This window comes from Anolis carolinensis, unplaced genomic scaffold, assembly GCF_035594765.1.
Source record: "Anolis carolinensis isolate JA03-04 unplaced genomic scaffold, rAnoCar3.1.pri scaffold_12, whole genome shotgun sequence".
NCBI lineage: Eukaryota > Metazoa > Chordata > Lepidosauria > Squamata > Dactyloidae > Anolis > Anolis carolinensis.
In genome coordinates, this window is record NW_026943823.1 from 13,412,497 (window position 1) to 13,428,402 (window position 15,906).

At 44.8% G+C, this 15,906-nt stretch overlaps 1 protein-coding gene across 5 annotated transcripts in view; it reads left to right on the top strand.

Moving 5' to 3' along the window:
- Positions 1 to 6,818: 6,818 nt before the first annotated feature.
- The window catches only part of tmem164 (transmembrane protein 164), a 50,289-nt gene continuing 41,201 nt past the window's right edge, over positions 6,819 to 15,906 (top strand). Inside the window, exons 1-2 of one of the 5 annotated variants that reach the window (XM_062964005.1) lie at positions 6,819 to 7,249; positions 11,268 to 11,819. In XM_062964005.1, the coding sequence (XP_062820075.1) occupies positions 11,364 to 11,819 (456 nt within the window). In that variant the 5' untranslated portion in view covers positions 6,819 to 7,249; positions 11,268 to 11,363. Of the gene's footprint in view, positions 7,298 to 11,267; positions 11,820 to 15,906 lie in introns of all 5 variants that reach the window. The other 4 variants (XM_062964007.1, XM_062964006.1, XM_062964004.1 and 1 more) reach the window with 4 other exon arrangements.

Genomic DNA, 15,906 nt, shown 5'->3' on the forward strand with positions numbered 1-15,906 from the left:
TGCACCCGCAGAGAAGAGAAGAGAAGCTATGGAGAAGCCCTGGAAGAGCATGTCTGGAGCAAATATGGCCCTAAGACATCAGATACCAGATTAAAATTAGCTTTGAAAGAAATAGCAATTTTAGTTTCTTGCAATGCAAACAAAAGGTGAAAGGGTGGAGAGGAGGGACAGGCATAAGGCGTACTACACCTTTAAGACGCATTGGTTCTCATTTTAACATGGGCTTTCCAGGATATAAACCCACTTCTTCAGATACAGCAGAGAACTATATTAAAGCCTCAGGTTATAAGGCAAATTTGGATGGTTTTAAATGAGAGAGAATGTCTAGACCAGTGGTTCTCAACCTGGGGTCCCCAGATATTTTTGACCTTCAACTCCCAGAAATCCCAACAGCTGGTAAACTGGCTGGGATTTCTGGCAGTTGTAGGCCAAAAGCATCTGGGGACCCCAGGTTGAGGACCACTGGTCTAGAAAGATACCAATCTCAAATCTTTCCTCTCTATTTTGCCCCCACCCTTTGGAAACATAGGGGAAGGGAATGGATTTGCATTGTTCTGGATCCTATTACATTCTACCCCACAATTGTACAAATCTGCTTCATAACCTGAGGCTTTCACATCCCTGTCCTGCATCTGAGGAAGTGGGTTTGATATCCATGAAAGCTCATGCTGAGATGCAAATCTGCTCATCTGAAAGGTGCGGCCAGCATTCCTTTTTCTCTGCTCTTCTCTTCTTCCGTGGTTCTTTTTTGAGATTACAGACATGCAACAATACATAACAGACATTTGCATACTGCCAACGTAATCAAACACAAATGCTTTTGTATACTTATGTGTGGCTCACCTGATCCGGTTGTTTTGTCCCACATTTGCATATGGTGCGCTTTGAATCAAAGGTCTGCCGGGACATGTTGAACCCCTTTGTTTGTGTCTCTGCTACCAAAAGCAGTGATAATACAGAAAGGGAAGGGATAGGTTCCTATAACTACTATGGCTCAATGTTATGGGATCTTGGGAGTTGTAGTTTTACAATGTCCCTGCTGAAGAGGGGTTTACAACTCCCAGGACCCGATAACATAGAGCCACAACAGTTCAACTGGTGTCAAACTATATTAACATCTACAGTGTCACTACAAATTTTTTAGCACTAGATGGGGATGGAGAGCTGAAAAAAACGTGATTTTTAGTATAATAGAATCTTAGATTGGAAGAGACTCCAAGGGTCATTCAGTCCAACCCCCGTTCTGCCAAGCAGTAAGACACCATCCAAGCCCTCTCAACAGATGGCCATCCAGTCTAATCTCTTTCCAGGCAGCATCAAAGCCAGGTTAAACATCCACAGTCCTTTTTATCCAGGACTTCAGTCCTTTGCCGTCCCCCAGTGGCCACATCAGAAATGGCACACTTTAAATTGTAGCCGAAAGGTAAAGGGCTCTATGTAAGCCATAGGCCTTCTATGGCCCACCCAGAGTAGGTGCATAGAGGGCTATGGCTCAGCTGCCAGTGTAGGAGTCTATGGCTCAGCCAAAGCCCTCTGCAGCTTCTCCTGGACTACTCTCCAGTCTATTGTCTCTTTCCTCCCCATGCAGATGCTGCTAATGAACTTCCAGCTTGACAGAGGATGAGGAGGAAAGGATGATTGGATGGATGTCAAACACCTTCCTAAAAATAAACAAATCTCTTGGTTAGAGGATTGGTTGAATGAGGTTTGCCTCGTCCCTCCGTATCCACAGATTCTGCATTCATGGATTCAACCACCCATGAATTTTATATATTAAATCCCAAAAGGTAAGGTTTGATTTTACAATTTTAAATAAAGGAAACCATTATATATTATGGGACTTGGGCATGAATGGATTTGAGTATCCTCAGTGTATGCTGGAATCAAATGCCAGCACAAACCAAGAGCCCACTGTACATGGCTGGGATGGTAAAACATCAAAACATCTGGGTGTCCCCTGGGCAACGTCCTTGCAGACAGCCAATTCTCTCACACCAGAAGCAACCTGCAGTTTCTCAAGTCGCTCCTGACATGAAAATAAATCCTGAGAATGATGGGAAGTGTAATCCCAGAGATCCAGGCTAAGGACAGCTGCTCCAAAAACATCTGGGACTGGATGTCTCTAGCTTGGGCCTGAATGCCCGCTCTGAATGCAGGACTGTTCTCTGCTTGCCGCTTTGGGAAACCATTCATGGGGTTATCACAGCAGCTATTCAAAGGCACACTTCAAAGGCCCCCAGTAGGCTGAGTGCAACCCTTCGATGTTGGGAACGTTGGCACCGGCTTCTCAAGTGGCATCCCATTTGGGACAAGAGAGCGTCTACACAAAAGCGCCTTTGTGTAGAGAAGGGGTGGACTTGGGGGCAGTAGCACCCTATGCAGTCCCCTTTCTCCCCCATTGGCCACCTTAAAATGCAAAATAGGGGAGCCATTAAAGTAGCATTCACTTCCCGATGGATGCAAACAGTCAGCGAAGAATTTTAGGAGTTTAATTGAGGCCGCAGTCAGCATTGCTTTTCTGTTTCCCAACAGTGTACACTGAATGCAATTTGACACCAGTTCAGCACTATGGAAACTTGGGAGTTACAGTTTTATACGGTCATGAGCCTTTCCTGCTAGTTGGCATCTTAGCAAACTGCAACTCCCAGGATTCCATAGCATTGAGCCATGGTGTTCAAGTGGTGTCAAACTATATTAATCCTCCAAATTAATCCTGCAAACTATATTAATCCCTACGAACATATTAACACTACACAAATATAGCACAATGAGTCTACTTCTACTGCCATGGTTCCATACTGTGGAATACTGGGATTTGTAGTTCAGGGATGAATTCTGTAATTATGAATGTGTAAGAAGTTATAATTAGGGATATCAGAAGAAGCCTGACTAACCTTGGATAATATATCAAAGAATATTGGATTGTTGTTCAACAATTAATACTTTGAAACAGTTGTCCAGATGATGACATATAGGATGATCTGACACATCTAGAGAAATGACTGCTATGGGATATCTTGCCAAAAGGAAAATGAACACAATTTGCATTGTGTTAAAATGCATGTCTGGGACATTGATTTCTCTAAGCTTTTAGCACTAAACAGCAGGGGGGAGGCTGCCAATGCTTTTTCATTGGGGAAAGAAACGACACCGCAGAACAATTTTTCACGCAAATTGACACTTTGCCTCCAAAGTTCAAGAGGAAAAATGGAACCACAAAGATGAAAACTCCATGGGTCACATCCAGGTAATATGCTTCACTCTAAGGAAAGGCTTCTCCAGAGCTTGACACCCCTTTAACTGCCATGGCTCAGTGCAATGGAAGCATGGGATTTGTAGTTTGGTGAGTCCCCCCCCCCCCCCCCCCCCATTCTTTGGCAGAGAAGGTTAACACCACACCAACTTTGTAACACCACAAGTCCTATGATTCTATACCTTTGAGATATAGCAGTCCCAAGATTCCATAGTATTGAACATTCAAAGGGAAATGCAACCTTTGTAAAACTAGAAATTCTAGGATTTTATAGCACTGAGCATTCATTATATGCTGGAGATGCACCCTTCATAAAACTAGAAATTCCAGGATTTTATATTTATTTATTTATTTATTTACAATATTTATATTCCGTCCTTCTTACCCCGAAGGGGACTCAGGGCGGATTACAATGTACACATACATGGCAAACATTCAATGCCATATGAGCACAGAGACAGAGACAGAGGCAATTTAACCTTCTCCAGCTTCCAGCTTCCTGAGGATATGCTCGATTCCGGCCACAGGGGGAGCAGCTGCATCATCATCCACTGTGATGCCGACTTCCTCATTCCAAACTCAGCTGGATGATTTTTATGGTGTCATAAATTCGTTGAATTAGCCTCCCCACATAGTGGTACCTAAATTTCCTACTTGATAGATGCAACTATCTTTCAGGTTGCTTAGGTCAATAATGAGCAGGCCTATTTTTTATTTTAATGCTCACTCCAACATGGGCTAGACTCGAACTCATGACCTCTTGGTCTTAGTGATTTAATGCAGCTGGCTACTAACCAGTCTGCGCCACAGCACCAAGCATTCATTCTACTCTGGAGATGCCACCCTTCATTAAACTAGAAATTCCAGGATTTTACAGCACCAACCAACTATAAATCATGGGATTCCATAGCACTGAAAATCCCTTCTATGGTGGAGATTCATCCTTTATAAAACTATACATTCCAGGATTTTATAACACCGAGCATTCATCCTACGATGCTATGATGGAATTGAGCCTTGGTTGAACCAATAAGCATCCATTACAAGACCTGGGATCCTGCGGAAAATTCCAACATTATCTGACCATAATGTTTGCTCATAAGGATTCATGGAATCTTGATTAACTGGTAAAATACCAATGAAACGACATAAGGGCTAAAGAAAAAGCTACATTCAGACCCGTTATCTCCAAAGCCTGAGTATCTTGCAAACCATCCTCTGACCCTGTGTAAACAACCATATCTTAAGTCAACAATGCCAAAAGACCTCTAAAGGCAATAGATCCCCAAACAAGAGATACTTTCCCTTTCCATGAGTGCCAGCTCACTCACTTCTCTTTGACCTGCCAACTGGGGGAAAGTGTTGCAGTGTCAGAAGCGGTTTCCCAAAAAAGTCAGACTTGAGAGCATGCATGTTGCAGCAGTTGGATTCATGTTCAGGTCACCAATGGAAATATGGTGACCTCGTGCATTTCGTAGGGGTTTCTTGGACCAGGAACACTCAGAAGTGGTTTTACCAGTTTCTTGCTCTGAAATAGAGCCCAAGCCCACTGCTTTTCATCTGTTATCTCCCATCCAAGTATTAACCAGGGCTGATTCTGCTTAGCTTCCCAAACCTTAGCTTCCCAGATTCTGGGGTCTGGTGCCTTTTGGGTATTTACTATCTGGCATTTATTAAGTAGGGAGACTTTAATGTTTTTTAATGTCACAATTGTGTCTCTAATATGTATTTTCACAGTGTTGTACCTGCCTTGAGGAGAGGCTGCTAAACAACAACAACAACAACAACAACAACAACAACAACAACAATAACAAAAATGTTGTTGCCATTATTTGGCCCATAGCTTTTATATATTGCCTTTCCCCCAAAACTGGGACTCCTGGTGGGTTACAATGTAAAACCTGCTATTGTTGTTGTTATTGTCTGTCTTTTACAGCTTAATAACTTCTCAGGATGCTACATCTTTTCTCTGTTTATTTGGGTGGAAAACATTTCCCCTTATTCTAACCTAAACCATCTACTTGGTTACATTTCTTTCTGAAATCCTTCCTACCACTAAAATGTCTTTGGCGCAACTAAGTATAAGATAATATCAAAGGCCCCTTCTACACTGCCATATAAAATCCAGAATGTCTGCTTTGAACTGGATTATATACAGCAAATAAATACAGTAGAGTCTCACTTATCCAACATAAACGGGCCAGCAGAACATTGGATAAGCAAAAATGTTGGCTAATTAGGAGGGATTAAAGAAAAGCCTTGTGAGTAGATCAATAGGTACCCCTTCGGCGGGAAGGTAACGGCGCTCCGTGCAGTCATGCCGGCCACATGACCTTGGAGGTGTCTATGGACAATGCTGGCTCTTCGGCTTAGAAATGGAGATGAGCACCAACCCCCAGAGTCGGTCACGACTGGACTTAACGTCAGGGGAAGCCTTTACCTTTACCTATTATATATATATGTGTGTGTGTGTGTGTGTGTGTGTAAAGGTAAAGGTTTTTCAAGACTTCTCTTGCCAAATGGTGCCAACATCAGCTCTCCTTTCTTAGAATCATAGAATAGTAGAGTTGGAAGAGACCTCATGGGCCATCCAGTCCAACCCCCTGCCAAGATAGGATCTTAGATAGGATTATCCATGGCTGCCATCTTAGATAGGATTATCCATGGCTGTTTGATTCCAGGGAGTGGGGTGAGTTCCTGCTGTTAGCCCCAACTTCCTAGCAGTTCGAAAACATGCAAATGTGAGTAGATCAATAGATGCAAATGTGAGTAGATCAATAGATCAATGGCGGGAAGGTAACGGCGCTCCATGCAGTCATGCCAGCCACATGACCTTGGAGGTGTCTATGGACAACGGCAGCTCATCGGCTTAGAAATGGAGATGAGCACCAACCCCCAGAGTCGAACACGACTGGACTTAATGTCATGGGAAAACCTTTACCTATCTCAAAAACTAGTGCTAATAAAGGAAAATGGGTGCAATTTTTGGAATCAACCAGCCAAATATATCCAGAAACAGGGCTAACATTTAAGGCACACACACACACACATATATATCTCGTGTCAGGAGCAACCTGAGTTGTTTCTGATGTGAGAGATTTGGCCGTCTGCAAGGACGTTGCCCAGGGGACGCCCGGATGTTTTGACCATCCTTGTGGGAGGCTTCTCTCATGTCCCCGCATGGAGCTGGAGCTGATAGAGGGAGCTCATCCGCGCTCTCCCCGGGTGGGATTCGAACCTGGCAGCCTTCAGGTCAGCAACCCAACCTTCAAGTCACAAGGCTTTAACCCACTACGCCACCGGGGGCTCCGACCACTTTATATGAGAGGGGGTGTTGCAGTTTGGAGAGGCTTTGGCACCATTTGGCACGAGAAGGCTTGAAAAACCCCAACACAGTCCCACTCCAACTTCCAAGGACTCCCTCGCATTGCTTGCCGGGGTCTCCAAGTGACTGCCCAGGGTGGCTGCCCGTGGGTGACCTGGAGGCGACCAAGGCCGTCCCCTTTGTTGCGCCTTCGCCAGGGAGGGCCACTTGTGGGGCTCGGAAGGCGACCAAAGGGCGGGGGAGGCGCAGGGAGGCGGGCGAGGGAGGGAGGCAGGAAGGCGAGGAGGCGGAGTGTGCGGAAAAGTCTCCCTCCCAGAAAGAGAGGGGGGAAAGCGCCCTCGGAAGAGCCGCCTTCGCCGAGGCGGAGCAAGAAGCCGAGCGGCAGCCAATCCGAACCCCTCCATCCCCTCCAGATGCAGGGCCCCCTCCCCCCCGCGCCCCCCTCTCCAAGGGCTCCCCTCGGCTCCTAGGGTTCCTTGCCACGCGGACGGCGTTGCGCCCCGAGAAGCTTGGGCAGCGCCTTTGGGGGTCTCCGAAGCGTGGGTATTGGGTTCCTCCTTGGCTTGGAAACCCTTTGGCCCCCGCTTGATCTTCGCCTTGGAGTCGAGGAGGAGGAAGAAGAGGAAGAAGAGGAGGAGGAAGAGGAAGGCGCAAGAGCGCAGGGCGCAAAGGTCGGCTTTCTCGCTTTCTCTTTCTCTCCCTTCCCATCACTCAGACAGGTATTATGATATCATCATCACCATTATCATTACTACTAAGCGGGCTTCAAGATGTGTCCAGGAGGGTCACCTTTAAGACGGAGGGGAACTCGTCTCCTCCAGCAGCCTTCTCTCCGCCCGTTTCCTGACTTGGGAGCAAGAGGAGGGAAGGAAGCCAGGGCTGGGCCTGCCCTGCAGGGATGTTGTGAAAGGCACTGGCCTCAACTCCAAGGAGGAGGAGAAGCTGGTCTCTATGGAGCCGTTTTGACCTCCTTGGAAAGAAGTCTAGGGTTGAGAGCCTGGGGCACCTTCCACCCAGCTGAATAAAATCCCACATTTTTTGCTTTGTTCTGGAATATACGTGAGTGTGGACTCAACCCAGTTCAAAGCAGATATTGTGGGAATTTCTGCCTTGATATTCTGGGTTACATGGCTGTGTGGAAGGGCTCCGGGAAGGGAAGGAGAAAGCCTGTTTGCGGAAGCAGAGAAACTGGAGAATACCGGCAGAAGCTTGGATAAGCGAATATCTTGGATAATAAGGAGGGATTAAGGAAAAGCCTATTAAACATCAAATTAGGTTATGATTTTACAAATTAAGCACCAAAACATCATGTTATACAACAAATTTGACAGAAAAAGTAGTTCAGTACGCAGTAATGTTATGTTGTAATTACTGTATTTATGAATTTAGCACCAAAATATCACGATATATTGAAAACATTGACTACAAAAATGGCTTGGATAATCCAGAGGCTTGAATAAGCGAGTGTTGGATAAGTGAGACTCTACTGTATTACTAATTATTATTATTATTGGATACACCACACCAGCTCGCCTTTCTTAGATAGGATTATCCATGGCAGTTTGATTCCAGGGAGTGGGGTGAGCTCCCGCTGTTAGCCCCAGCTTCCTAGCAGTTCGAAAACATGCAAATGTGAGTAGATCAATGGCGGGAAGGTAACGGCGCTCCATGCAGTCATGCCGGCCACATGACCTTGGAGGTGTCTATGGACAACGGCAGCTCATCAGCTTAGAAATGGAGATGAGCACCAACCCCCAGAGTCAGACACGACTGGACTTAATGTCAGGGGAAAACTTTTACCTATCTCAAAAACTAGAGCTAATAAAGGAAAATGGGCATCATTTTTGGAATCAACCAGCCAAATATACCCAGAAACAGGGCTAACATTTAAGGCACCAAAATATTTATTTATTTATTTACTTGTATCCCGCCTTTCTCAACCTGGAAAGGGACTCAAGGCGGCCTTACAAAGGCAACAGTTTGGTGCCACATATATACTTAGCTCAATGAATAAACAAAACATTCAAATCAACCAATTCAAACATAACATTAAAACAAGAATTAAAATCACATAATCCGAGTCATATTCCAAGGCCAGTCCAGCTCATCATTAAATTAGTTGGAGCCCTCAGTGGCGTAGTGGGTTAAACACTTGTGCCGGCAGGACTGATGACATGAAGGTTGGGTTGCTGACCTGAAGGTTGCTGGTTCGAATCCAACCCGGGGGGAGTGCGGATGAGCTCCCTCTATCAGTTCCATGCAGGAACATGAAAGAAGGATGGTAAAAACATCAAAACATCCGGGTGTCACCTGGGCAATATTCCTGCAGATGGACAATCTTCCCACACCAGAAGCAACTTGCAGTTTCTCAAGTTGCTCCTGACACGGAAAAAAAAGTCTACAGTCTATTATTGCACTACTCCCATTATTGACCAAAAGCCTGGTCCAGAATCCATGTTTATAGTTGTTTTCTGAAGGCCAGGAGGGAGGGGGACAATCTAATTTCACTTGGGAGGGAGTTCCATAGATGAGGGGCCACCGCTGAGAAGGCCCTGTCTCTGCCCCCCCCCCGGTCGCGCTTGCGAGGAGGGTGGAACTGAGAGCAGGGCCTCCCTTGATGGTCTTAGCCTCCGAAGTGGATCATAGAGGGAGATACATTTGGACAGGTAAGCCTGACTTCCCAAGGTACGGGCACAACTGTTGCACAAGTTTTCATTGTGCAAAGGCTCCCCTGGCCACTGCCGAAATCTGGGGTTCCAGGCTCACTGATTAGTCCAGGAGAACTCCCAAGCTGCGAACCTGCATCTTCAGTGGGAGTGTAATCCCATTCAACACAGGCTGTAACCCTATACCTTGTTCGGCCTTACGACTGACCAGGAGTCACTTCGTCTTGTCTGGGTTCAATTTCAATTTTCACCATCACGGTGGCCAAGCAATGGTTCAGGACCTGAACAGCCTCCTTAGTTGCAGGTGGAAAGGAGTGATAGTGTTGAACGTCATCTGCGTACAGATGATAACGGATTCAACAACTTTGAATGATATCTCTGGTGTGAATGGAACTTGTTTTGACCTCCATGGAAGAGGTCTGGGTTGAGAGCCTGGGAAGGGAGGGAAAAAGAGTGCTTGGGGACAGCAGAAAAACTGGAGAATACCTATTACTACCTACTACTACTACTTAATATTGTTATTATATTGTATGACACAGCAAACAAGATAGATATGCTGGATTTCATATCACATAATCACAAGTCGAACACTTCCCAAGTGTCTAGGACTGTGTGATGTATTTTCGGATGATGCGCGCAGATCCCAGTAGGGTGGCCTTTTGCAGTTGGCAGATCGTAATTTTGTCAATGTCTATGGTTTCCAAATGCCGGCTGAGATCTTTTGGCACGGCACCCAATGTGCCGATCACCACCGGGACCACCTGCACTGGTTTCTGCCAGAGTCTTTGAAGTTCAATCTTGAGGTCCTGACAGCAGCTGAGTTTTTCCTGTTGTTTTTTGTCAATGCGACTGTCACCTGGGATGGCAACATCAATGATCCAAAACTTTTTCTTTTCCACAACTGTGAGGTCTGGTGTGTTGTGTTCCAGAACTTTGTCAGTCTGGATTATTATTATTATTATTATTATTATTATTATTATTATTATTATTATTAGGCCACACCGGCCCTTATTTTTTAGATATGGTTATCCTGCTTTTCTATGGGCAGCTGGTAGATGGCATGTAGCAGTCTGGGAATTGAACCGGAGGTTCCCCTGTACAACTAAAAAACAAAACAAGTGGAATTAAAGATGCTGGGACCATGCTTCTCTGGTTTTTTTCCTCCATCTCTCTGTTCTGGTTTTGTGTGGTTTTCTATTTGTATAAAAGCTCAGCCACAGTCAGTGTTTCTAGAAAACCTCCAAGACTTGTCTGCTTTGTCACTGCCAGGATCCAAAAGTGTGTCTCTATAGGGAAACCGGCCAAATGAGCTGATTGCTTCCCAAATGAGCATTCTTACTCCCCGGTGAAATTTTCCTATAGTCCCCAATAGTTTTTAACATTTCACTTGAGTGAAAAACAGGTTATGGGTCCAGAGAAAAGACATAGGTAGAGATATATGCAAAACAAAAGCAAAACAATAGCTTTCCAGTGCTTTATCTTCAAGAAATTTGGGTGACTGAAGGGAAAATTAACTGGAAGGGAACAGCATTCTTATTTGAGAGGGTCAAGCTCTCCTTTTGGGGTCACCATGTAGACCTTGGGATGCATCTCCACTTTAGAAGGAATGCAGTTTGCTGTGGCTCGCAGTTTGCTGTGAGTTGCAGTTTCACAAGGGCTTAAGCTTTCTCTGCCCAAGAGTGTGGGTGCCTCACCAAACTATAACTCACATGATTCTATTGCATTGAACCAGTGCAATTAAATTGGTTTCAAACTGCATTAATTCTACAGTGCAGTTGCACCTTAGATGAAGGGAGGAAAGGGTTCCTTATGAAGAAATAGAGAGGGGTAGCTGATAATGCAGAAATCCCAGGATTCCATAGCATTGAGCCACATACATTAAAGTTGTGCCAAACGACATTCAACCTGCATTATAGATGAACCATAAAGGCCCTTTGTTTAAGGCCCATCACTGGAAGGAGATGTGGATAGCATCGGATGACCTTGCCCTTAAGGTTGCTCAGATGTCTTTCCTCTTTTGCAGATTTCCTGGGCGTCTGAGAGCACCTGAAGCCCTGCCCTTTCCTTGAAGGAGGAGGGCGTGAACCTGATGATAAGGACATCCTCTCTCTAGTGGTTCATGTTTCGCCACCCAGACAGCATCTCGGCTTTGATCGCTCCAAACTCCCCGCAGCGCCAGGGCTGGATGGAAGAGGGACAAGGCTCTGCCATGAGCCGCTACAGCTTCTCCAACCTCTTGGACTGGATGTATGGAGGCGTGGACCCCAGCTTCGAAGGCAACGGGGGTCCCGAATGTGCCGCCTTCCTCCCCTGGAAGCAGCGGCTGGTGGAAACTGTGGTCTTCCTCAGTTTGGGGTTTTTGGAGGTGGTGGTGTCGCTGCGGAAGATCCGGCAGAGCCATGCCAAGGAGGCAGGTGACTTGCTCGCTCAGTCCCGGATCAAGCAGGAAAGCTGGGGGAAGAACCTGCTCCTTGTCGCTCTTTGCCTCACTTTTGGGCTAGAAGTGGGCTTCAAGTTCGCAACTAAGACGGTCATCTACTTGTTGAATCCGTGCCACGTGGTCACCATGATGCAGGTACGGAAAGCTGTGCCAGGTTGGTTTGATTGCCGTCCCATTGATTCTGATTTATGGAGATCCTTCCCTAGCGTTTTGGCAAGATGTGTTCATCGCTGTGTGCTGTCACATTAATTCTGATTTATGGAATTCCTTCCCTTGGCAAGGCTTGTTCGGAGTAGCTTTCCCATTCATTGCTTTCCTTTAAAGCCGAGAGGGTGTGACTTGCCCAAAATTGTTCAGTGGGTTTTGTGGGTTTTTTCAACCGTTTTCTTCTACAATCCTAGTATAATAGTGAGACTACACACAACATAGACTATATTCTTATGTGTTTCAAGTTCTTGTGTGTGTCAAGAGTGACTTGAGAAACTGCAAATCGCTTCTGGTGTGAGAGAATTGGCCCTGAGGACACCCAGATGTTTTGATGTTTTACCAGCTTCTGCCAACTTAGCAGTTCTAAAATATGCAAATGTGAGTAGATCAATAGGTACCGCTCTGGCGGGAAGGTAACGGTCCTCCATGCAGTCATGTCGGCCACATGGCCTTGGAGGTGTCTAAGGACAATGCCGGCTCTTCGGCTTAGAAATGGAGATGAGCATCAACCTCAGACATGACTGGACTTAATGTCAGGGGAAAACCTTTACCTTTACTATATGTCAGTGTGGACACAGATAACCCAGTTCAAAGCAGATATTGTGGTCTTTTCTGCCTTGATATTCTGGGTTATATGGCTGTGTGGAAAGGCCCTTAGAAAACTAGTCCAAATTCATGCCACTATCACACACTGATTCTCACTTATTAATGTCATGGACCTCTTTTTCCATCCTTTTGGGAAATGAATCATTTCTAGAAATGCTTCCTGCCTTCAGCAGGGGATACGATCAATGAGCTCATAATTTCCAATGCACCTGGGACGTATTTTAATTCTCTCTTGAAACCGTTCCTGCATTTTGATTGTACATTACATCTCTGTCTAATCTAAAAGCCTATGAGCTTCAGTAGGGTTTCTCAGGGGGGAAAGCAAGGTAAAATACATCCATAAAACAATGAAAGTATGGATTGGGAAAAACCCGGCAGAATAAAAAGCTTATTTCCTTGTTTCCGGAAGAGTAATATGCCTGGGGTTGTTATGTTTTTTTGGGCTATATGGCCATGTTCCAGATGTATTCTCTCCTGGTATTTCTCCCACATCTATGGCAGGCGTCCTCAGAGGTTGTGAGGTATAATATAGCCCAAAAATATAGCCATACAGCCCGAAAAACGCACAACAACCCTGTGATTCCGGCCATGAAAGCCTGCTGGCACCACTTGAGGAATGGGTTCTATGCAAGTGTACCTTCAAGCTAAGATATCCGCATTCATATTGGAGGCTTTTCTTAGGCAAGGAATACCCAGAGAGATTGTTGCCACTTACTTCCTCTTGGAAGTCCCTGATATTCCTTGGCGGTCTCCCATCCAGGTATTTTCCAAGGCTGACCCTGCTTAGCTTCCAAATTCAGATGGAGCCTGTTGTCTTTAGGCTCTTCTATTGGTGCCTTTGGGGCAGGCATGTGCAAACTTCGGCCCTTTAGGTGTTTTGGACTTCAACTCCCACAATTCGTAACAGCCGGTAGGCTGTTAGGAATTGTGGGAGTTGAAGTCCAAAACACCTGGAGGGCCGAAGTTTGCACATGCCTGCTTTAGGGTACTTTGGCTCCTATTAGATTCTAAACATATGGAAACATTGCTTTTTCATGGCTAATTTGGGTATGGCTCAAGTGGTGTCAAACTGCATTAATTCTACAGTGTAGACTCACCCTTAGAATGTCGTATTTTCAGAGTTTGGTTTGATTTGGTTATTGTCCAGGCATTGCCTCTGCTGGAATCGCAGATCATAGAACTGTAGTCAGTGGTTTCGTGACCCCAAAAATGCAATATTCTGCCTTTGGCAGTGTCTTGAAGGAGAGCCTGTAGTAGTAAAAATAGTTTCCATTAAGGCCAGCCAAAGTTCAGAAAGCGGTATGTCAGCTTTCAAGATTTGTGGGAACTCCCAGTAGTCTTGGATTATAAAAAGCAGACAGAACTGATGTGTGTAAGAAAAACCACGATGTTCAACAATGGCGTTTTATTTTAACCATTAGCTTTTAACCTTGGAAAGAAGGCGCTTGGATGGCGTATCTACACTGTAGATATAAACTCAGTTTGACACCACTTTAACAGCCATGGTTCAGTGCTGTGAAATAATGTGAGTTGTGGTTTAGTGAGGCCCTCTTTCTCTGTTGCCGACGGCTTTCATGGCCGGAATCACTGGGTTATTGAGAGTTTTCCAGGTTGTCTGGCCATGTTCCAGAAGCATTCTCTCCTGACTTTACACCCACATCTATGGCAGGTATCCTCAGAGGTTGTGAGGTCTGTTGGAAACTCTGCAAGTTGGGTTTATATATCTGTGGAATAATGTCCAGGGTGGGAGAAAGAACTCTTGTCTGCTTGAGGCAAGTGAGAATGTTGCAATTGGCCAGTTTGATTAGCACTGAATAATAATAATAATAACAACAACAACTTTATTTTTGTATCCCACCTCCATCTCCTCGAAGGGATTCAGGGCGACTCACATGGGGACAAGCCTGATCAAACATGTGTTAAAAACACAGTCAACAATTTAAAACATTATATCGACATAAAATAACATAAAACAACATAAACAACATCAGCAGCAGTCTAGAACCTGGGTAATAATAATTACTGGGCATTCAGAGGGTTAGAGTTGTGCATAGAACTTTGATGGTGAATAGCCTTACAGATTCAAAGCCTGGCTGCTTCCTTCCTGGGGGAATCCAAGCTGGTCAATTGCAACATTCGCACCTGCCTCAAACAGACAAGAGTTCTTTCTCCCACCCTGGATATTATTTCACAGATATTTAACCCACACTTGCCTAGTTTCCAACAGACCTCACAACCTCTGAGGATGCCTGCCATAAATGTGGGTGAAATATCAGGACAGAATGCTTCTGGAACATGGGCACGCAACCTGGAAAACTCACAGCAACCCAATTATAAAGTGGTGCCAAACTGCATTTATTCTATTGTGTAGATGCAGTCTAAAGATCCTTAGAATAACCCCTCATTGTTGTGCTAGCAACAAGGGGAAATGAGATACTTCCTTAGCATTTGATCCAAAGACACAGGGCAGATAGACATGTATTTTGCTGTATTAACATTATCCAAGCATATAGCAGCTGTTCAAACATTGGTGCAAGAGCTACTCCTTGTATTACTTCCACGTATTAATATTTCAAGGCACAATCACTGCTGGGAAAAAAGGGAATACAGCTGCATTAGTTTTAAAATGATATCTTCGTTCCACTTCTTTAAATGTACACAAGAGCATTTCTTAAAAGGAAGGAGGTGAAACCAGGAAGAGAAATAAAAAGCAGGCGAAAGGTCCGTAGGGAAGCCAAGTACAAAGATACATTTGAATTTTCCATGCCATTTGTATTTCCAATTTCTATGCTGTTTTTCTTGGAGAGTTTGCTCATAGATTGAGAGATTGGTTGTCTGGTTCTTGCACCATATCCTGGGCGCCACCGAGAATTGGAATTTAATAAGTCCAGATATTAGATCGGAGGCTGACTCCTGTGTTGCTTCTGCAATTAATTAAAATGATTCAAAGAGAGTTGGGTCCATATATTAGTTTCTCAGATTTCTATGGTAAGGACCTGGTATGAGTCTGATTTTATTTGACTTAGGTGTTGCATAAAGATGGTGAAACACAAGCCCTGAAGCACTTTAAAATTAATAGTTTCTCAGGGAACATCTACATTAAAGAATTAATGCAGTTTAATGCCACTTTAATTGCCATGGATAAATGCTATGGAATCGTAGGAGTTGTTGTTTGGTCATTGGCTGAGAAAGCTAAGGACCTTGTGAAACCACAACTCTCATGATTCCATAGCGTTGAGCCACAGCAGCGAAAGTGGGGTCAAGCTGCATTAATTCTACAGTGCAGATGCAGCCATAGATACAAAGTAGCTATTATATGACTAGATTCTGGGATTTATAGTTTGGTGAGCCTTCCCACCACGCTTTGGCAGAGAAGGCGAAAGACCTTAGAAAACAACAACTCTGATGT